The sequence below is a fragment of the Seriola aureovittata genome, chromosome 12 (genome assembly GCF_021018895.1).
Source record: "Seriola aureovittata isolate HTS-2021-v1 ecotype China chromosome 12, ASM2101889v1, whole genome shotgun sequence".
NCBI lineage: Eukaryota > Metazoa > Chordata > Actinopteri > Carangiformes > Carangidae > Seriola > Seriola aureovittata.
In genome coordinates, this window is record NC_079375.1 from 12,391,214 (window position 1) to 12,413,093 (window position 21,880).

General features: G+C 37.9%; 1 protein-coding gene across 2 annotated transcripts; it reads left to right on the forward strand.

The window, feature by feature from the left end:
• The first annotated feature begins 5,177 nt into the window (after positions 1-5,177).
• Positions 5,178-20,322, forward strand: rb1cc1 (RB1-inducible coiled-coil 1). 2 transcript variants are annotated; one of them, XM_056391310.1, is made up of 23 exons: positions 5,178-5,515; positions 6,518-6,650; positions 6,743-6,869; positions 6,972-7,142; positions 7,412-7,614; positions 7,892-8,306; positions 8,425-8,595; positions 8,683-8,867; positions 9,013-9,199; positions 10,443-10,524; positions 10,640-10,704; positions 10,812-10,915; positions 11,681-11,807; positions 12,025-13,958; positions 14,222-14,408; positions 15,572-15,680; positions 16,000-16,306; positions 17,881-17,932; positions 18,031-18,078; positions 18,534-18,592; positions 18,798-18,925; positions 19,101-19,171; positions 19,414-20,322. In XM_056391310.1, exons 2-23 carry the CDS (start codon positions 6,580-6,582, stop codon positions 19,489-19,491), a joined length of 4,881 nt encoding a protein of 1,626 aa, XP_056247285.1. In that variant the 5' UTR covers positions 5,178-5,515; positions 6,518-6,579; the 3' UTR covers positions 19,492-20,322. The 2 variants fall into 2 exon arrangements, with proteins under 2 accessions (XP_056247285.1, XP_056247286.1); XM_056391311.1 differs by lacking the exon at positions 18,031-18,078.
• The last annotated feature ends 1,558 nt before the right edge of the window (positions 20,323-21,880 follow it).

Consider the following 21,880-nt stretch of genomic DNA (forward strand, 5'->3'; position numbering starts at 1 on the left):
GTCATCCTTCAGTTCATTTCATAGCAATGTTCCATTTGTGGCTCATTTGCATGACAATGACAATTACCTGTCCTGCCTGGGTGCCGCAAGTTAAACTTGGTGGATCTGAAAATATCTTAATATTCATATAGATGATTGACTTCCTACCCTATGGAGTAACTTCCTGCTTCTGATTATATTCAGTAGTGCCTCATGCTTGCTGCAATTACATGAATTATGCAGTTAATTCTCTGGCTCTGTCAGTATGTATTGGCACATGATAATGTTGGCCCTGCTATCGTGGGCCATTGTTCATGCAGACACCTTGTTTTATAGGGAATATGACACACACAAGAATCTCCTTATTGACAAATGTTTAACCTTACAGGTTGTAATTACAGCAACTATTCTGTACAATTTAGAGTCAGTGTCATGTAATGTATGTCATATATATTTCCCATAGTGTTGTATATCAGAATATGTGGAATATTCATAAATGTTGTGTCTTGAAAGATAATTTATTAATACCTATTAGGCCATTAAATGTTATGACTTTTGCATTTTATTCATATGCACAAAATCCATTTTCATTTATACGTGTGAAAGTGCAAATGTACACATAAATACAAATAGGAAAAAAAGAGAGAAGAGTTTGCGTTTAATTATGATCAACAGTTCTATTTTTTTCAGTTGAATAATAAGTTCAGGTCTGATCCAGAGCGCAATGGCATCAGCAAGTAAAGTGTTTTATCTCACAGCTGAGTAATTGAGCTTCTTGCTCCATGTGATCTGCAAGAGCCTCAGAGAGCTGCCCCAGGACACTGGAAGTTGTCATGCATACAAGAATAGTCGAATTTCATTTCATTTTCTGGGAGAAAATCTGTGAAAAAGCCTCAGTGATGAAATCTGTCTGAAGTAGTCCTACTGGTTGTCAGTTTAACTTGCAGAGATGAATACACCATCTTCTGGAGAAATTTCTCCCATCTTCATGAGTCCAAGTGGCCAAACCCTTAATGTGAATCTTTACAAAGGCCTCACTATAAAACCATTTCAAATGAAGGATATGTCGCACTTGAACTCTCATGACATTACTTGACTGAAGATAAGACTGAGCCACTCGAAAACCATGGCATATTTATCCGCCTGGCAATGTACCATACATACAGAATGGAATGAAGTTGTATTATTATTCATTATATAATATACACACAGTTGCACATAATGCACACAGGCAGCTGAGCAATGGAAATAAAAGGAAGAGCTATCATCCCACTAGCTGAGAACAGGGAAGATTAATCAATTCATTACGAATTATTCATCTGTTTTCGCTCAGTTAATTTTGTGTCATGTGGATCTAATTTGTCTATTTTGTAAGTAAAATGTGTGTTTTAATCAATATTGTCTGTCTAAGCTTTTACACTGTGCATGCTCTTTCTTAAACAAAGGTCTCTAACTAACTAATAATTGGTCAGGAGCAACACATATTCATAACTTAATGTATGTGATTGAAATTAGTGCTGTCTGTTTTACAGAAACAGGGCAAAGTAATTTTGCTAGTTAAACTGATAAAATATCCAAAGCTAATGTTAATATCATCCTCTTTACTGTTATACTCTTTAATGTAATACCGGGGTACATAGCCATAGCTCAGTTTCTTATTTCAACTTCAGTTTTACAGAAGGTAAGAATGAACAGCATTATTTTGTCCTATCTGCTTCTGTCAAATGCAGCCACATACACACCTTAAAATCCCTTGTCTCCCATAGACATTGAAGTCTAGCCAATTAAAACCCTGAATATGCTCTGTGCCTCTTGTGCCTGACTTGATACAAACATCATAAACCTTTCAAACTTGAGTATGCGGGAGAAAAGAGGGAACCAGTAGCTTAATAAAGGGCAAAACTACTTCTCAGGGCAAAATCTGACATATTAGCATCCACAAGAGGAAGCATCATTTCATGAGCAAACTGAACTAATTGCAGAGGGTAGATATGATTCTCAGCTATGTTTAGGCACGCTTGGGTGGCATCCAGACACACCAGTTTAAACTACCATCTAAGGGTGTAGCTAGTGTAGCACAGTGAACACAGGCCTCTCAGAGATTTCAGATAGCTGTGCCTGGATCAGGCCAGTGACCTTTCTGGTTGTTTTGGCAGAGCTCCTCTCTCCTTTTCTATTGCTAAGGTTCAAGTTGTCAAACCATTTCAAACAAAACTCCAAGGTCATCCTTTTACCATACACTTTAATGGAGTTTATTTTCAGCAAGAAAAACATGTCATTTCTTAGGTTTTTACTGATTGCTTCTATGTTTGCCTTGAGGAATCTTTCACTTTCAGGATACATATAGTCTATTCCTAGTGTTTGATTATACAGCAGACTTGGGAACAAGAAGCTAATTGTTATTGTTCTGCTGTTTAGACTCAGAATTGGCTCAACATTTCCATTTGATTCATAAGATGCACTGATTTTGTTATAGCAGTACCCCCTCTCCTTCATCCCAGTCTCTGACCTTCCTCCCAGCTCATGTTGATATTTTGAAACTCAAAACAGTCCTCAGTTGAATTCTAAAATATGAGGTGGGAGGACGTTTGGGGAAGATAACGGCACATAAAAACAACACAAAAATGGTAGCAATACAAATACAATTTCCATATGACCACAGCCTCACATACAGTTTACAGAAGCCTTTCTGCCTGTTTTTGCAAAAGCTGTCACCTTTGGAAATCTCTTTGTCTAAACCAGAATTTAAAATTTAAAAAAGTCCTGTGGGTTGGAGACATTAATGGATATGCAGGTGGAAATCAAACAAGTCATTGTTACCTCTGATGTTCTATATACACACACATATATATATATATACATACATACATACATACATACATACATACACACATATGTACATAATTGTGTTTTATTGCATTGATATGTTATGACTGATAGTAATCTAATTGCGTACAAATATATTTTTGAGCTTGTTTCAGAGATCCACAACATAAAACGAAGCTTTAGTCTGGGGGTTTGGATCCCTTTTTCTGGAGACTTATAACACTTTATTTAGAAGAAGGCTAACAGGGAGTTAGGCCTCTCTAGGATCTAATCAATGTCAAACATTATAACTAATATCACAATCTAGGACATAATGTACATGTCTTTGTCTGGGAATTGCTTTTGACAACCAAAGCAAAATATCTATTCTTGCATAGCCTATTGACCATGTAATATATTAAATATTTGTTTCTTTTTGCACGATAACAATTTTTATGGTCATTTTGGTATTTTGTCACCTTCATCAAATGTGCAAACTCAGTTTGTAAAGGTTAAATTGTTCCCTCATGGAAGTTATTTGTGTATTTGTTTATCGGAATGCTAGGTAACAGGAAAAGCACTGGGTTTTCAACCCTGATTCCCTGTTTAATGATCTGTTTGCTATTTACACTGTTGCACTGCTGCTCAAGATGTCAGCTTGAGAGTGAAAATTTTCTAAGAGCTACAGTGACTTCATATACTGTACAAGGGTCACTGAGGGTGGCAAATCTGAGGTTTTTGTTTCAAAAATTTTGACTGAATTGATATATGATGGTGTGAGAGGTAATAAAGGGTGAAAGAAAAAGAAAACACCCATTTATTTCCATTTGATGTCTTTGGGTGAAACAAATTATGGTGCCACAGTGACCTCTAGAGGGAATTTGGCCTATTAAAACGTTACATGGATTAAAGGATCAGTTCACCTAAATGACAATTAAAAAATAAACTAAGCATTGACAGAATCCTGCAGTTTTATTACCTCATGGCTATGCCAAACACATTTCTGTTTTAGAGTTTAGCAAACACAAATTGCGCCCTCTTACATGCATAAATTGCATTTAGCACAGTACAGTTAGCACAGTAGACAATCTGAAATAATAACATTTATGACTGTACCAATTTCATTTATGTCTTAGAGATAGTCTGAGACTCTGGCATGTATTCATCTATCAACTCTTCAGTAGTTGGTATTTGGTCTTTCTCAAAAACATTCAGATTGGGATGCAAAATGGGATAAGTGACAGCAACCCAAGAGCATTGATTGTGCTGCACACTAAAAATCAACAGTAGGTTACTGATTTTTTTTATTTTTTAGATTTTTCAGTTGCGTCAATTTTCGCATTTCCGCATTTTTTTTCAGATTACAAAACAACAAATCAACCAAGGCAAATTATAAACAATTGTTGTAACTTTACACAGTTAGGCCTATTTTATTAGCTTTTTTATTTTCATTGTTTAGAGTATAGTCTTTTTCTTCGGATTCCATGTATTAACTCACTAAAATGATGCCCAATTAAAAAAAAAACCTATATAGTATACAATTAAAAGTTTTCGTTTAATAAAATCCCACTACAGCTTACGACAACCCCAAACTACCTCCTCTTTGCAGCAAAATAGGATCATCCACACACTGCAGCCTTACATTAACCACACCCCTTCTCATGTTGCAGCAAAACAGTCGACTTAGTTTCCCATAATACACCTGGAAAAGTACAGTGACGAACGCATACACTGATGGGAAATTTGAGACAGTTTTCAGAGCCGTATCTTTTGAACCTATTCAGTGGAAAGCACATATTTATTAATCAGTTTATTTTATTGATCCTAGTGGGCTTGTAGGTTATTTACGCAATACAAAATGTAATAATCAAAGAGTAAAACTGTATAAATCAAATATGGAACAGAAATGTTATAAAATAAATTATATTTGAGACTCACAAAATTTTTCTTAATTTTTGAGACTGATGAAATGGACTTGGTTTTATGCTGAAAATAGTTATGGCAAGCCAAAAGACTAACTAGATGAATAGAAGAATTTTAAATAAACAAAATAAATAAATGGAAACAGGCTTATGTTAGCTTTAATGAAGACAGTGACTGATGCAGTAAAGTGAAAGATTAACAATACATTCATGACAGCTACATTCAAATGGTAAAATTATAATTTAGACACATGAAACATGAAATTCTGAATATATATATATATATATATATATGTATATATAAAACCTAATTTATTCATATAAATTAAGCATACATTTTACAGCACTAATTTACCTTCACAAAATGTTAAAGCAGTAAGTTAACCTAGCTTGTAAAACAGCTCTGTTAAGCTATGAGTTGAGGCTCAGCTGTACGGATCGTTCACGGACCGCACATCAGCAGATGACAACAACAAAACAGACAGAGCTACTGAGAGGGTGTTAGCGTAGTTAGCTACCTGAGATAAACAACTGGTGGTTCAGCCCGTGTGTTACACAATCTCGGCTGGGGTTTGCCAAATCAGAAAATTGTTTTACAACAGTATGGTTAATCTGTACAACTAACCATGGTTGTCAGTTATTCTAGTGTTGTTTAGTCTAGCTAACGTTCGCTAAGTGGCTTGCTAAGCTAGCTCTATGTATGCCAAGCTAAAACAGGTTAGCTAGCTAGCTTAGGTGCTAGCTTGTTAGCTGGCCAGCTCGCCTAGGCGAGGTGGAGACCAAGAACAGGGAGATGCGAGCAAAGTGAGGTAAGACCAGCGAAATCGTTTATTTAATTAATTCAATGTGGAATATCATCCTGATACCAATATAAGTCTAGGCGGATGGTGTGAGCAATTCTGCTTAATCTTATTACATTTGTCAAAATCATCGACGTTAGAAATAGCTGTCCTGCGCTAGCCTGACAGCTGTGTTAGCTAATAGCCAGTTAGCGCAGTCAGCGGTTTATTATTGACTAGTTAGCTTGCTAGCAGCTGCTGGTGGCTCCTTCTTTGGCACAGTAACCACGGCTGATTGGAGGCCTCGAGGTTAATAACAACGGTTAAGTGCTCCCTGTCTATTTGTACCCGGGTAACCCTGAACATTATGAGGCCCGCAGACGTGCAAACCGCTATTAATGGCAATTAGCTGACGTTAACCAACGTTCACATTGTCTGTGTCTCAGATAGCAACTTAGTTGATAAGGGTTTTTTTATTCTCACGCTAATAAAGTGAGTCGTTAGGTAGCACTAAATCTGTTTTTTAATATCTTTAACTCAGCTTTTCAGTTAAGCCCCCTGACTGGCCTCTCTACAGATGAACGTCAACAAATGTGAAGTAGCGTTATCTATTTCTTAAGGCAGTTCTACACTTCACATTAGACCAACATGTCAAGTGTCTTTGAACAGATCCCACACTTGACAGAAGCCAGTAACCGACGACATGGTGACTACGCTACTAAATTATTCAGGAGACAATAAATTACAAGAGACTTACAAGTTTACATGGAAGGATGATAGTGACATGGTGGCCCTTAACGTCAAGGATATAAATTATCTAAAGAGACAGACAGTGATAATAATATCCTTGCACATAATTATAGCTGTGTTGCAGCCCAGAAAACACCATACACGGGTATTATTCAAGTAGCTTTATGACTTTGTGCCTTTGAGTGGCAGCATCACTCATTTATTGATAGTAAGGGAGACTTCATAAAATGTAAAAGCTGAAATTATCAGCTAGCTCATTTTCATGTTTGTGCTTTTTTGCAGGGTGGCCTTGAATGACTAAATGAGCAAGATAGGCAACTACGAAGAACTCTGGGAGTTTCAACATGAAGTTGTATGTGTTCCAGGTCAACAATGGCAGCACATTGACATTTGACACCGATCTTGCTGTCCAAACGTAAGAAATTGGCATTTTACCAGTAATAGTTAGAAATTGTGGTCAGTATTTCTTGGCTGTTGTGACCTAAATAAATTCTTCCCTTGTTTTAGTGTATTGGAGCTTAAACATGCCATCCAAGCCAAATATAAGATTGCAATTCAACATCAAGTCCTTGTTGTCAATGGAGGGGAATGTATGGCTGCAGAGAGACGAGTCTGCAGTTACAGTGCTGGCACTGTAAGTCTATGTAGTTTGTCAGTGTTTTTTTTATTTGCCTTGAAGGTGTAAATGAAGCATAATCAATGTTCTGATTACTGATGTCTTACTCTTGAATTGTAGGAAACCAACCCCATATTCCTATTCAACAAAGAGATGATCTTGTGTGACCGGGATCCAACGATCCCCAAAACCACCTTCTCCATTGAGAGTGAGATTCAGGTCAAGGTGGAGGAGTCTCTACTGATGCCAGCTGTCTTTCACACCGTTGCCTCACGAACACAACTTGCTCTGGTAGTTGCCTACTTTTTTGTTTGTGTGTGTGGTTGGTCGGTTGTTTGTTTTTTTTAAATTTGCCTTTCATTGGGACATCTCAGGCCTAAGAATTGCTTTAAAATGTTTGCCTGTCATTTGTGTACCACCTTTATCAGATTGTTTCATAATTATCTAAATTTGTTTTGTAAAATTATGTATACGTATTGAATTGTTTCAGTTATTGTAACTATTCCATTAACTATGGAACGCTCCTAATTTGGCCTGACATTATTTTCATACTCTTTCAGGAAATGTTTGAAGTTGCCAAGAAACTTTGCTCTTTCTGTGAACGTTTGGTTCATGATGAACACCTTCAACACCAAGGCTGGGCTGCTATTATGGCTAATCTGGACGACTGCACTCTGTCTTATCAGAAGTTGCTTGTGAAATTTGACACCTCATATGCAAATTATCAACATGACTTGGAAGAAATTAAGGTGAAACTTACAAAGTAAGTGTTACCAAGGAGAACTTTGTTGTACTTTGATAATCTTATCCAGTAGATTTGAAATATATTAATATATAATCTACTGTTTAGTTATTAGTAACTAATATCTGCATATGCTTTTGCTGAAAATTTGAACGATATAATCACAACCGTAGTTCAATCTAAAGACTGAAAAAACAGTAAAAAAAAAAAAAAAACTGCAAGCAATGATATATTTCTACTAAAAGGAAATGAGCTTGATCAACTTTCCCTCTTAATGCACATTTTTTTATGATTGCAGGTTAGGGACAGCGGTTTCTGTAATGGCTAGGATACCTCTTCTGGAAAGTTTGACAAGACACAGTTACAGAGAGAGCGTAGAGAAGTCCACTTCCACCCCAGAAAAGGATTCAGATGAGACAGAAGAAGAAAAATCCACTGACTCCATGCCCTGCACTACCGATGCAAAGAAGCCCTCCAATTTATCAGCATCCATCTCTGCTTCGGGGACAGCCACATGTGAGCCAACTGCTGACCAGGAAACAAATGAAATGACTGACAGTGGTGGACTGAGAGCTGCGCTATTAGATGACGACACTCCAGACTTCGCCAACCCGTCCTCCTTCAATGTCACACTATTAGACTGGATCAACGTGCAAGACAGACCCAATGATGTGGAATCGGTTGTGAGGAAATGCTTTGATTCCATCAATAGGGTGAGTCAGTGATGCATGAATAGACATGTCAAAGTAGTATTATAAATATATAGTTATAAATTGCTTGTGTGTGTGGGGGGGTATGTGGAAGTCTTCATTCAAATGTTATGTCTTTCAGCTTGACCCACGGATCATTCAACCTTTCCTGGCAGATTGTCGTGACACAATTGCCAAGCTCGATAATCAAAACATGAAAGCCATCAAGGGGCTTGAGGACAGGTTGTATGCTCTAGACCAAATGATTGCGAGCTGTAAGAAGTTGGTAAATGAACAGAAAGAACTTGCTCAGGTACGATAAGTAAAAGATAAACACTATTTAATTACTTTCTCCGTCCTCCAGTTTTCATTAATTGTGCTTACATGTTGTCTCTTTCAGGGATTTTTGGCCAATCAGAAGCGGGCTGAAAACCTGAAGGATACATCTGTTCTGCCTGACTTGTGTCTGAGTCACACCAACCAGCTGATGATCATGCTGAACAACCACAGAAAGCTGCTAGACATCAAAAAGAAGTGCACCACTGCCAAACAAGAACTTGCAAACAACCTTCAAGTCCGACTCAAGTAAAACTGAAAATCACTTCGTCCCCAATGTTTATTGCCTGTTCTTGTTTCATAGTTCACTACATTGTGTGTTTAGTGGTTTTGGCTTATTCTTTCAAAATGCTAAATTCAAGGGAATTGTGTTTGTGTCTTGATTTTGAATTAGATGGTGCTGCTACGTGATGCTTCATGCAGACCAGGATGGCGAGAAGCTTCAGGCTCTGCTTAGACTTCTGACAGAGCTGATCGAAAGAGTGCGAGTGGTGGAGGCCCTCAGTACTGTGCCCCAGATGTACTGCTTGGCAGTGGTGGAAGTCGTCAGGAGAAAAATGTTTATGCGCCACTACAGAGAGGTCAGTGCTAAATGCCATTATAAGACACTAATTGTGTGTCCAGACATATTGATATGAAGAGGCGAGCTCTTTTGCCTCACTGAATCTGTAGCTTTTGGGGGTGTTTAACGCTGAGCATATAATTTGTATTTTCAGCTCTAATTGGGTAGTTCTTCTCTGTTTTTGCTATTATGATGAAGAGAGAACTACCCTATTATGATGTTTACTGGTGCTTGAAAATTATGTTCATTTAAAACTTTATTTTTCAGTCTTTTATTGTTTGTTTTTATGTTATGTTATGGAGGGAGTACTTACTTGTACTTACTGCTATGTTTTTACCTTCCTATGTGTAATATTCCTGAAATAGTAGAACGTAACTGAATATGATAATGATAAAACACGCCTGAGCTGGCAAGATAAGTTAGCATATTGATCCTATATGATCACTGAAAATGGAACCATGCCACGTCATGTGGCACATGCTATTCAGCGGCCTCATGACAGACCTTTGGTGTCATTTTGGTGTTGGAGTGATACTGATGGCGGCTGCTCCCATGGCATTAGCGTAATGCTAAAACTTAAAGAGCTGACACTTTTGTATATATTAAGCCTCAACTGATAATGACTGTAATCCTTCCTGTTTTTATTGCTGTGTCCAGATGTACTGTAAGAGAGGGAAATAGTTGGAATCAGGGACTTGATTTTGCTCACATTTGTCCTCCTTTATTGTGTTTATTTTGTTTTTGACTTTGGTTAATGCAACAGGAAGCCACATGTATTGCATTTCTTTTTGCTTTCTCTTTCTGTTTTTCTTAAACTATGTTAAGTTTCCTCCTGAGAGCCTGGGTACTTTCTTTTAAATTATTGAAATAATAAGACTGATAATACAGACAATTAAACCTGTTGCCTTACAGGAGCTCTGTGTCACACACTCTGGCTCCATATGCATTTTCCTTTATTTAGACAGATGAAGTTTCAGCCCTGATGCCTTCTTCAAGATTTTCATCTTGATCTTCTTAAAGATTGTTAAAAAGGCCTGAGGGCTGAAAGGTGCTAGTGCAACTCTTTTTTTCCTGCTTTCAAGTCTGTATCCAGTAATCAGCACCTCACTACAACCCATGGTGTGTGTTACTTTTCCATTATTTATAGCAGCTCAGTAATATTAAAGACCATGTGAAGGAATGTCACCAAGCCCTGGAAGTGGACAGAGGGAAACACAATTATTTTTTTGTTGTAGTAAAGTCTTTACAATTAATCTTTTCAGTGGGCTTATGCACTTGTGAAGGATGGGAAACGACTGTATGAGGCAGAGAAGTTCAAAAGGGAATCCTTTGGGAAACTCTTCAGTAAGTGTCTTGAAAACTCAACTGATGACATTTGTGTTGACACTTTACAGCACAGTATTTGCTTTTGAAAGAACCAAGGTCAGCATTGATCTAATCAAATTCTTTGTCTTTTCAGGGAAGTCTTTCCTCAGAAATCGTTTGTTTAGAGGACTCGATTCATGGCCTCCAACATCATTCTGTGTAAGTGTGAAAGTGTTTGTGTTTTAACCATGTTTGCATTATCAATTGTTTATTTCCACTGCAATTTAAGGGGTCTCTTCTTCTGCTTTGTTTGTTATTGTTTACAGACACGAAAGCCCAGAAGGTTTGACGATGAACTTCCAGACATCTCACTTGAGGACCTGCAGTACTTGAAATCTTGCTGTCCTGTAGAGGTGCAGCCATTCCTTATGTAAGTTACTGTCCTCAGTCATTGAAATGGTTTTAGGTATAACTGTGTCAGTTATATAACCCTACTAGAATTTTCCAAGGATATGGGCAATAAAAACAGGTACATTTAGAAGTGTCCATTTCTAAATCAAATGAATTTGGTTGGAGATCTTTAATGCAAATTAATGTTTGGTGGTTTTTTTTTTGTTTTTTTTTTGTTTGTTTTTTTTTTATAGAATAATCAAATTTGTTTTAACAGTGAACAGAACAAGTAACTTGTTATGACTTCTGATTATGTAATGAACTGTCTCACAAAACTTTGTGTAATCACAACTCATTTGTGAGGGGCGCAAGGTTTGACGCAGAAGTTAACCAGCTAATTTTAAAACCTTTTAAAAGGCATTTGTAATTCCTGCCTTTCTCCACACTATATCTTCAAAGTAGATCACTTAAACCAATGTGCAAACCAAATTAGATGAACACTACAATTTAGCACACCCAGTGTCTGATATCACATTTTGTAAAATCATACTAGATATGTTGGGTTAGGAAGGGCTGTGCTGCATAGCTTTAGGATATACAGGCTCATTCAAGTTGCTGTTGAAGCTCTAAATGAAGTCAATTATTTATAAAATTTTATTGATTGTTTTGCAGCCTGGTGTGGCCATCTTCTAGTGTGAAAATTGGCCTGAAACCCAGCCATTATAGCATTAACTTGCAGACCTCTGCCTCAATGTGGTTGTTATCGTTCTGTCCTGAAATTTATTCCTCATATTTTTTTCCTCAGGGTTCCCACAATGTGCGACTTTGAGCCTTTAAATCACCACGTAGAGACGCTTCACCAGCTGGTCCAAGCGGCACAGAGTGTGGATGAGATGTCTCGAACTATCACTGACCTGTTAAGCGAACAAAGGGTAATGACCCGCTTCATCTGCAACTTTTTGTTTGTGTTATTTAGTTTAATTAAGATTGGTTACTTTTTTAAATTTAAAGACGTTCTTCAACATAGTTCTTATACACAGTATAACAATACACAATCATTTTTATACAGAGTATGATTTTACTTTTGCTTTTCTCATTTGTTTAGATAGTAAGTATCTTCTCTTCCTCTCTTCTATCTGTATTTTTAAGGCATCCTGTTCTCAGAGTGCTCAGAGATCAACCGTGCTGACCCCACAGTCTGAAAGTATACTTGGGACCACCACACCGATGTCCTCCAAAACCCCTTCCTCTCTTAGCCTTCAGGGACCCAGCTGCCAGCCTCTACATGTTCCTGTCCCAGCCCCTCTAGAGGACCTGTCCCCAGACAGCATTGACGCACAAACATTTGACTTCGAGACCATTGGCCATCCGAACATGGATCCAGTCCTGCAGCAGGGCTCCCTTGACCTGGATTCTCTAGCAGAGAGCCCTGAGTCTGACTTCATGTCTGCTGTCAATGAGTTTGTGATTGAAGAGAACATGAACTCTCCGAACCCTATCAGTGACCCCACGAGCCCTGATATGATGGTGGAGTCTCTGTACTCTTCAGTGATCAACGCTATTGACAACAAGCGAATGCAGGATACCACAACACTAGAGAGAGAGAACTTAAGGATCACTGTCCTCAAACAAGTAATCGACAAGTACCAGTCTGCTGCAGAGGAGTCCCATTCCAACTTAAGAAGTGTGAAGGATGACCTCTATCACTTGCGAGGTCTAGTGTTAAAAGAACAACATGACTTTGGCTTTGTCCTGAGGAGTATGTGTACAGAGGTGCGCAACATTGTTGACAACTTCTCCCAGACCCACGAACTGGAGTTGAAGGAGCAGCATGAAAGCGAGCTTCTCTCTGTTCGGCAAGAGCTTGAGAAGCAGGTTCAGGCACTAACGGAGGAAAATCAAGTGAACCAGAATATTGTCAGAGACGTCCAGCGCGCAATGCTGGAGCTGGAGGGTCTTATGGAGCGCAAAGAGAAAGAACTTACTCATCTTGAGAACGAGAGAGAGCGATGGGTTGAAACAGAGAGTAGCCAGACGGATAGGATCAAAAACCTGGAGCAGATGATGAGCGATCAAGCTGAAGAGATCAAGACACTCGCAGCTTCAAAAGACTCCCTGACCAGCCAGCTGGAGAATCTGCACTTTGAGATTGAACGTGGCCAGCAGAAGATTCGACAGGAGTTGGAAGTTGCTGAGCAATCTCACCTTAAGGAGCTGGAGGACAGACTGAAACAGGAACACAAGGCTGAACTGGAGAGCCTTACCAAGGATAACCAGGACGCTCTGGCAAATCTGGCTGCTGAAAATAGTGCAAAGTTAAGTGAGGCAGCTGATCACCATACCACCGCTCTTAGAGAGAAGGACAACCAAATCAAGGACTTGGCGGCTCGTATTACTGAGCTTGCAGAACTCCGCTGCAAAGTAGAGGTGGAGCTAGCCCTCAAAGAATCGGAGACAGAAGAGGTGAGGCTCCTATTTGAGGAGGCCAAGATTCAGCAGGCTGAGGCTGTGAAGTCTCAGGTAGAGGCTGAGACAAAGGTCCTTAGCGAAGAGCTGGCAGGTATCAAAAAACAGCTTCAGGTAAAAAATGAGGAGTATGAAGTGGACCTAGCTGAGCTCAGGACTCTCATGAGGATCGAGAAGGACCACTGCATCTCAGAGCTGGTGGACAGACATGAGGAGGAGACTATTTTGTTGCGCAGCGAGCTCTCATCCCTGCAGCAGCAAGCCCAGGATGATGAGAGGAACCATGCTGAGCAGCAGCAGAAACTTAAGCAGGAATTAGACCAGCAAGTGGAGCTAAGTGAAGAAAAAGAAAAGCAGTTGAGGAGCTTCCAAGAACTGGAGCAAGAGCTGAGGACAGTCATCAACAAATTGCAGGCAGAAAATGACCTGCTCTCTAAAAAACTAGAGCAGGACAGACAAGCAGTCGAGAAAGATTTAGAAAAAGAAGAGGCCACCAAGGTTGCATCACCAGATGCCTTTAAAGAGTTAGAGCAGGAGAAGGAAGACATGGAAAAGAGACTGTTAGAGAAAATTAAACAACTTGAGAATGAGCTTCATGAGAGACGATCCTTAAAAAGGTAAAAGTCTGATCACAAAAACACCACATACAGAAATTTAACTTTGTTTTTCATGTCATAAAACCTGACTAGTTTGTCTAAATTTAATCTGCTTACATTTAAAATGACACACCGAAAGAAAATCTGGGAGCAGCTATGTAAACAAGCTACTGTTCTGTTGATTAAGAGCGAACTGTTAACTATTCTTTGTCTTTGTGTTGTGTTAGCATGTCCACATTATGTAATTAACCTGTCAGAATGAAAGTTTACTGTGTGCCTTTCAGTGATGAGGGGTTGTCACTGCATGCCGAGGGGCGTGCAGATGCCGGAGCACCCCTGTCTCTGGACTCAGCACTACAAGAGCGGCTGCAGCAGGAGAGGGCCTCCCTGCAGTCCCAGATGGAGCTCCTGGAGAAGAAGAAGAATGAGGAGATGCAGAACCTCAAGACATCACTTATCGCAGAGCAGCAGGTTTGCATTTGGGCTATTAATAGGTCTGAAAAGTACTGTGTCTTGTTATGTTTAGTGGTAATTTATGAGATAGATCATCTATGATTGATGATGTACCATTTCTAATAATGGCAAACATGTAATATGTATGTTGGTCACTCTGAAATGCACTGAGATCCACTTAAAAAAAACAAAAACAAAAAAAAAGGATTACTAATATTGTGTACATCCAAATTATATGAATGAAGTTAGACTAAATATTTTAAACACCTTTAGTTATAATGCAATACAGTTCAGCAGTGCCACAAACTGTAGTCTCCAAAATGATAATCAAGTGTAATCACAACCTCTCTGTAATAGACTGCACTTGTTTTAGCTAGGTGTTCATAATAAACTGGCAACTGAATGTATGAAGTGTAGATTTAATGCTCTCGTAACAATGTTTATGGGCTGCTTTGTCAACTTTACACTGACTGGCCATTTACATACTAATACACTTTAATACAGCCATTAGTACTTACTTTCTGAAACCTTTAATTTTGAATAGTTATTGGCACTGTCAGTCTCAGCAGGTTGCACTTAATTTCAAGTTAAGCCTCACACATATTGACGTCAAGCTTTTATTCATTCGTCCAGCAAATCCACTTTTACTTTGCTGGCGCTTATCTTGAGCTGTCCGGTTGCTTGACATCAAAGGGGCAGCAGAAAGATGTTTTTACTCTTGAACTTTTTTTATTTTTTTATGTAAATATATTTTTTAGCCTACTGGTTACAAAAATATATGGCAACCCTGTTATAGAGATATCAGACCCCTCTATGTTTCATCCCACTCCATACTTCAAGCTGATAGGACTTTTGTCTTGCACAAAATATTAAGTAAGTCACCCATTGTTACCAAGTATTTAAAAAAAACAGTTGAGCTTGCATCATTCCATTTTGTTTTTCACCGGGTATAATAAATGGAGAAAAGATCAGATTTGGAACAATACAGAAATTCAAACAGATTAGTAAAAATCAACAAAACAACTGTAACTCCCATGGCTGCAAGCTGAGCTGAATCCTTAAAATTTTGCAATTAAAAGGCATCGTTTGAAATCATTTGTGCTTTGATATGAATTCTCCCTTGTGACCAAAATAGCTGTTAAGCTTGTTTAAACTCTAAATGATTTTTTTTTTTTTCCTAGACTAATTTCAACACTGTTCTAACCCGAGAGAAGCTGAAGAAGGAGCAGATCATCAATGAGCTCACAGAGAAGTTGCGGAACGTTACCCAACAGCAGGAGAAGGACAAAGGTGAGTGCTGTGCTTCCTGAGTGCTTTGAGTGGAGGCTAATAAGTAATAATTTTTATTTGTCTAATAAAAAAACTCATTGGTGCAAATTGTGTCTTTAGACGTGCTGCTAACGTTTATAACAGTTTTTCTTAATTAGAGGTTTTCATGGAACACAAGATGGGAATTTAATCTTGCTATTATTATACCTAATAAATAGTCACAAGCGTTTTCTCTTTTACTTACTGCCATATTCTAAGAATAGCCAGTCTTTGAAGTTTTAGGTTATACATTTGTGCCTTTTGTCATTTTTGTCATTTTATTTATCTTCTCTTATTGCAGCTCTGATAGAGACGCTGTCTGAGGACCGGGCTAGTGTCATGCAGGAGAAGAAACACTTGGAAGAAGAGCTTAACCGCCTGCGCAGCACTGCACTAGTCTCCTCTGCCTTTTTCACTCCTAACCCGTCAGCTCAGGAGGTCACAGAGGCTGGAGCAGCAGCAGCAGCAGCAGCAGCCAGAGCTCTGCCTGTGGCTGGGGCCTGCTCTTCTGAGTCCATGGCGGAATGTGACAGACTGGCCTCTGTGGCGGCCATTCGAGATGATGAACATGTGGATCCAGCAGTGGAAGCCAGCATGGTGACAGTCCAGTAAGCATCTTCTCTCCAATAAACATTGTGCTGTTGACGGTTAGAGATATATTGTAGTGATTGTTCATCTCACCTGGTAACTGGGAAGAAATCAGGTCAAGGCGACACATTCACATGCATTTTGTTAACCAGATTAAGGCCTGTGATGACATGCATTTGGCCAGTCAGTGCATCTCCCCCCTCCCTCCACACCTTATTTTTGAACCAAGATTGATGAATTACAAGTGTATTAAATGCTATGTAAGAAACCTGTTTAGTACTATGTGATGCTGAAGCCAAAGGAGATTTTTTTTTTTTTAGGTTGAAGTGTTTTTGACAGCTCACTGAAAGGACAATCTGTCTCGAGGGGAAGCACAATTTTACCTTGCTGTGTGTGTGTGTGTGTGTGTGTCTGTGTGTGTGTGCACGCGCTTGCCTGAATTTTACAAATAGCCTAGTATTCACTTCATCCCTCATCTCTTTCTATTTGTATGCGCTGCTGTTACTATAGTACTTTCCCAGTTCCTTGGTTGCCCTCTATGTGCACATCTCTTTAGAACTATATATATTATATTCAGTACATATACTATACAGCTATACATAGTCAGGATGTCAGGTGTCTTCTGTAGAAATATAGCACTAGGTTTTTCTTTTTCTCTGAGCCTGACAGAGGAAACCGTGCTCCTGGTTTACATGATCTACAACAGATCAAGTTACTGCAGAAAGCTGATGTTTACCAGGTTACTGAAGTGTGTGCAAACCTAGTCTTGTGCAATCAAACATGAATGGCATTGAATCACAGTCAATCATTCAGTCTTTATCTTCAGTGAAGAGCAGTTTTCATATAATGGTAAGAGTGTCATTCCATTCTCTAACCTTTCATTTTAACCCATAAGATTTTATGAGTACAGGATATCTTCTGTTTTTTTTTCTTGTTTTTTTTTTTTTAAACGCTTTCTCAAGAGTGAGTGTATTTAGTAGTAAATATTGGACAGATATTTTTCATACAAATTTATGTGTTCCAGCTATTTTACTTTATTCCTATTTGTAACATAACATTAGTTAGTTTGCAGTACTTTTTATTTATATAGTACTTTATATATGCGTTTGTACTTTTTGTTGTACTAAGCTGCTCTTTGTTTTTTACCAAGGACATAATTTTGAAAAACCTCATTTCATCTAATGTTTTCTCAGCATGTTAGTCTTCTACAACATACCCATGGCAAAGTTACAGCAGACCTGAAGGAGGCTGCAATTACACAGAGTAGAGAGTCTTTTATGTTGTGATGATATGAAACTGGTTGCTAGTCACAGACAGAAGCCTTTGCATTACTAAGGAATTTCAGAGGACCATGACATTGTGTACAATAGCCAAAAGTGGATGGACAGAGAGGACATTTGACAGTGGAAGGGAGGCAGGCTAGGATCAGACAGCGTAAGTGTTTTATTTGTCACTATAGAGATTGAGAACTATTTAGAAGTTTGAAAATTATCGATTTTTGTTCACACTTTAATCTCTTTACATTTCAACGTAAAATAGTTTTGCAGACACTTTTCACAGGATGATTGTCAATAATGATGTTTTCTTTTCGTAGTGATAATATCCTGATGTCAGAGGAGAAACAGCGGATACTTTTACTTGAGAGGGTAAGTAGACACCTTTATCTTTCACGTTGTATTTTAAGCGCAAGACGCTGTGTTTCTCGTTCACTCTATCTGTTTAATCAATATAATATATGTTGCAGACTTTACACATGAAGGAAGAAGAAAACAAGCGCCTCAGTCAAAGACTGGTCAGTTGATTATCATCACTATGGGCTATGTAACACCTGCTCCACTAGGTGGCAGTAGCATCAAAGCATAAAATCCTGACCTAGGAGGTTAAAGAGCTCAGTGAAGACAAATGAATTTTTAGGAAGAGTGTCATTAGACTGTGTACAAGGATGAATTGTATTTAAATTGCATGCTTGAAACACAAACATATTCTGTATACAAGTGTTAAAAATATACTTGTCTGGTTAGAAAAGTTTTTTTTAATCAGCCCTGACACTACCTGATTCAAAAGGACACAACTGAGATTAGTTTTTGTATAATTCTGTCAATGAGGTAAAAGTACAAATACTAATTGCTAAGCCTATTTCTTGCAAATCTCTAGTCACAGATGTTCCTCTTGGAAGTCATTTGCAGCCAATATTGTTAACACTTCTCTGTAACATGTGTAATGTCGCCCTAATCCTTTTCTTTGTAGATGTCTCAAAGCATGTCGTCTGTGTCGTCACGGCATTCAGACAAAATCGCCATCAGAGAGTAAGTGAATAGAACATAACACATGGCCTTAACATGTGCTTGCTGTTGTGATTTTTTTAACTAAAACTCTGACCATCATTACGTGCAGTATAATTATACATATTATTATACAATTACCATTAATGTGTTGTGTTTTTGTTCGCAGTTTGCAGAACTGTGTGTGTCATCATCCTTTTGTCTCTTTGTCCATCTTTTTATGTTTCAGCTTCCAGGTAGGCGATTTGGTTCTAATCATCCTGGATGAAAGGCATGATAACTACGTGCTGTTCACAGTCGGTCCCACCCTCTACTTCCTCCACTCAGAGTCTCTCACTGCACTGGACCTCAAACCAGGTCAGCTTCGCCCAAACCTTTTGTGATTGTGATGAGAACTGTACAGTTGGAATTTATTTTGTGATTTACTAATACAATGAATATGTGTCAAATATGGATAGATATACAACAATGACTGTGTATACTTTATGTACATGGTGTTTGTTTAACGCGTTTGATTTGTTTTGTTGTTTAGCATCGGGGACCTCAAGACGGCCGTGGGTACTTGGAAAGGTGATGGAGAAGGAATATTGCCAGGCAAAAAAGGTATTGAATTTATCTCAAGATATGAAATGTTTTTAATGAATATTTAAGAAACAATATATTTGCATAGATGAAATGTGGTCCTGGAAATCTTGTTTTATTTTTTACTAACAGTTTTCACACTGGGTTTTTTTTTTTTATGTGTTGATTTGATCCATGTCAGTAATGCTGTTATATTGATGTATACACAGTCTATACCTTCTCTCTTACAAAGCTCTTTTTCCCTGTCTCTATTCCTTCACCAGGCCCAGAACAGGTTCAAGGTTCCATTAGGAACCAAGTTCTACAGAGTGAAAGCTGTTCCATGGAACAGAAAAGTATAATAGCCAAGTAATGAGCTAAAATGTATATTTATATTGCTTAATTTTTGAACAGAAACTTCACATCATAATTCATAACTTGAAAATTGAAAGACCTTTAAAAATGGAGAGAATTAAGAGATCATCATCATACTATTTTGAGTTTCAGTTCAAAATCCCACCTGCTACCACATTTTTGTTTTCTTTTAAACCCAGATTTGTTATTGTGGACCAAATGCTATTAACCTTATTAGGGCATTGCCCTATACACTGTGGCATTATGCCATTTGACCTGTGTGTAAAATTGAACAAAATTTGGATGTTAAATATTAGTTCTCATTATCAGCATTTGTCCTTTTGTGGAAAATACTGTGTCATTATCAACATAATTAAATGAAAATATACATTTATTATAAATGTTTATGGAGGAATGTTCATGGCATGCATATTGATATATTTTCTTTGATTTACTTATCCAGATAAATGTTGTAGTTGGAAATGTAGTTAATGCTGTTTGTTACTCACAAAGCAGTATGGCCCTCTGTCAATACTGAAATGTACATTACAGCTGACTGATGGAAACAGTCGGCTTTGCAATCCTTGAAATGCACTTTCAAAAACAATGCTTTTGTTGATTTGAAAAGGGAAGTAATTGAGCTGTCAGAACTAAGTAAATATATCAGCACAAACTTCTCACTATCATAGAATATTGATATGTAGAAAGGAATACTTTGTGACTGTGTTTCATTATCGGGAGACATTGTACATTACCCATCAAATCACACATGTAACAATAAATGACTGTATTGTAAAAGATAGAGTTTTGAAACAATAAAGGATTGATCCCAAACATAATCTGCTTTTTCATGATGGCCAATTCTTCTCCATATTTGGCGATTATATTTATTTATATTATAATTGATGCTAAGAAATGTAAATGAGTCTATTTGAGTCACCGTTATAATGTCCATTAGGGAGTGAAAAGTTTTCTCAGTTCATGGACAATACTAATTTACACTAGTTACACCAGTAGACAATTGTTCATTTTTGGAAAGAATTGCTTACCTGCTGGAAATTAAGATTCCTCACTTAACTAATGAAAAACCATTTTTATTAGACCTCGTTATTTTGAAACAAAATACACATAGTGTAAATAGTAAATATCTTTTTAATGATGCCTTTAAAATTTTCTGGGGGATTCAGGAGTCAATGTGGAATAGCACAGTATAGTGTATTCATTTGATTTATCATTTTTGCTTTTGTGGAAACATTAATGTTGGCACACTGCTGCAGGAAACAGACTTCAAAAAGGCTTCAAATCGGGGCCCAAGAACGATGCGGCCCTCATGGAGAAGGAAGCCCACCAACATCACTTTCCCAGTTCACAGCGGGGAGCATAGCAGCTCTCCGCCGAGCACTCTCTACCATGTGGGTCTAGGGGTGTTTTAACAATGTTTAGCTCTATTTTCTCCATTTAGCATAAGCCTGTTGTCACATTTGGATGGCTCCTTCATAAATTGATGGTGTGATTCCTACAATTTCGGGACAGGCCTGAATGACAAAATATGCAACACAACATTCGATACCGAGGTGGCTGGCAAGCACCAACCATGTGCACTGGACAGGCTCTTAGTGTAAATGTTTACAACCCCCCACTGAGCTCAGTGCTGCTGGGAGTCACTCTCATCAGGCTGAATGGGATTTAACATTGCCATGTGCAGTCTCTTGCTAGTTCCATCATTAAAACTGCCTTTGACTTGCTGTCAAACTTATTTCTATAACACATGACTACTTATCTTCAGTACTATGGCTTAAAATTTGCTGTTGTTAAGCAGTAAGCATAGCAACTTTCAATGTGGTCTGCATTTTTGTTTTTGATTTGAAATATTTATTTCAACTGAAATTTATTTAATTCAACAGGAAAAGTAACCTAACAACACTGTTTTAGAGTAAATAAAGTTTTTTCATATAACACTTAAAATCCAAAGATTACAAATTGCGTCACAATGAAATACAAAAAATAGTAAGCCAAAAAAAATTGAGATCAGGTCATATATCCAAACATATATGTTACATACAGTATGTATTACATACATATGCACACACTTGGAAACATATTATCAAAATTTAAATTTCCAGAAAAAATTGTTTAGTTAAAAATTAGTTTTTAAAGGCGATATAAAAGAGGAAACTCATTTCACAAGAGTTGAGCTGACGTGCACTAACAATACAGTATTACCATGAAAACCTTCCCTCATAGACAACACAACAACAAATTATACAGAAAAACTAAAATACCACTTTTAATATATAGAGTCGATAATGCAGAGGGTTGTAAGACTTGATGTTTATTTTTGACAAATGTTTATTACTTAATAATGAAGTGCTGTTACTATCCGTTGAACCCTTGGAA

Bases quoted from the DNA above. Each gene is read 5' to 3' on its own strand.
- rb1cc1 (XM_056391310.1), top strand. From the start codon at position 6,580: ATGAAGTTGTATGTGTTCCAGGTCAACAATGGCAGCACATTGACATTT. The intron at 6,651-6,742 runs GTAAGAAATTGG...CCCTTGTTTTAG, and splicing joins ACCGATCTTGCTGTCCAAAC to TGTATTGGAGCTTAAACATG. The intron at 8,868-9,012 runs GTAAAACTGAAA...ATTTTGAATTAG, and splicing joins AACCTTCAAGTCCGACTCAA to ATGGTGCTGCTACGTGATGC.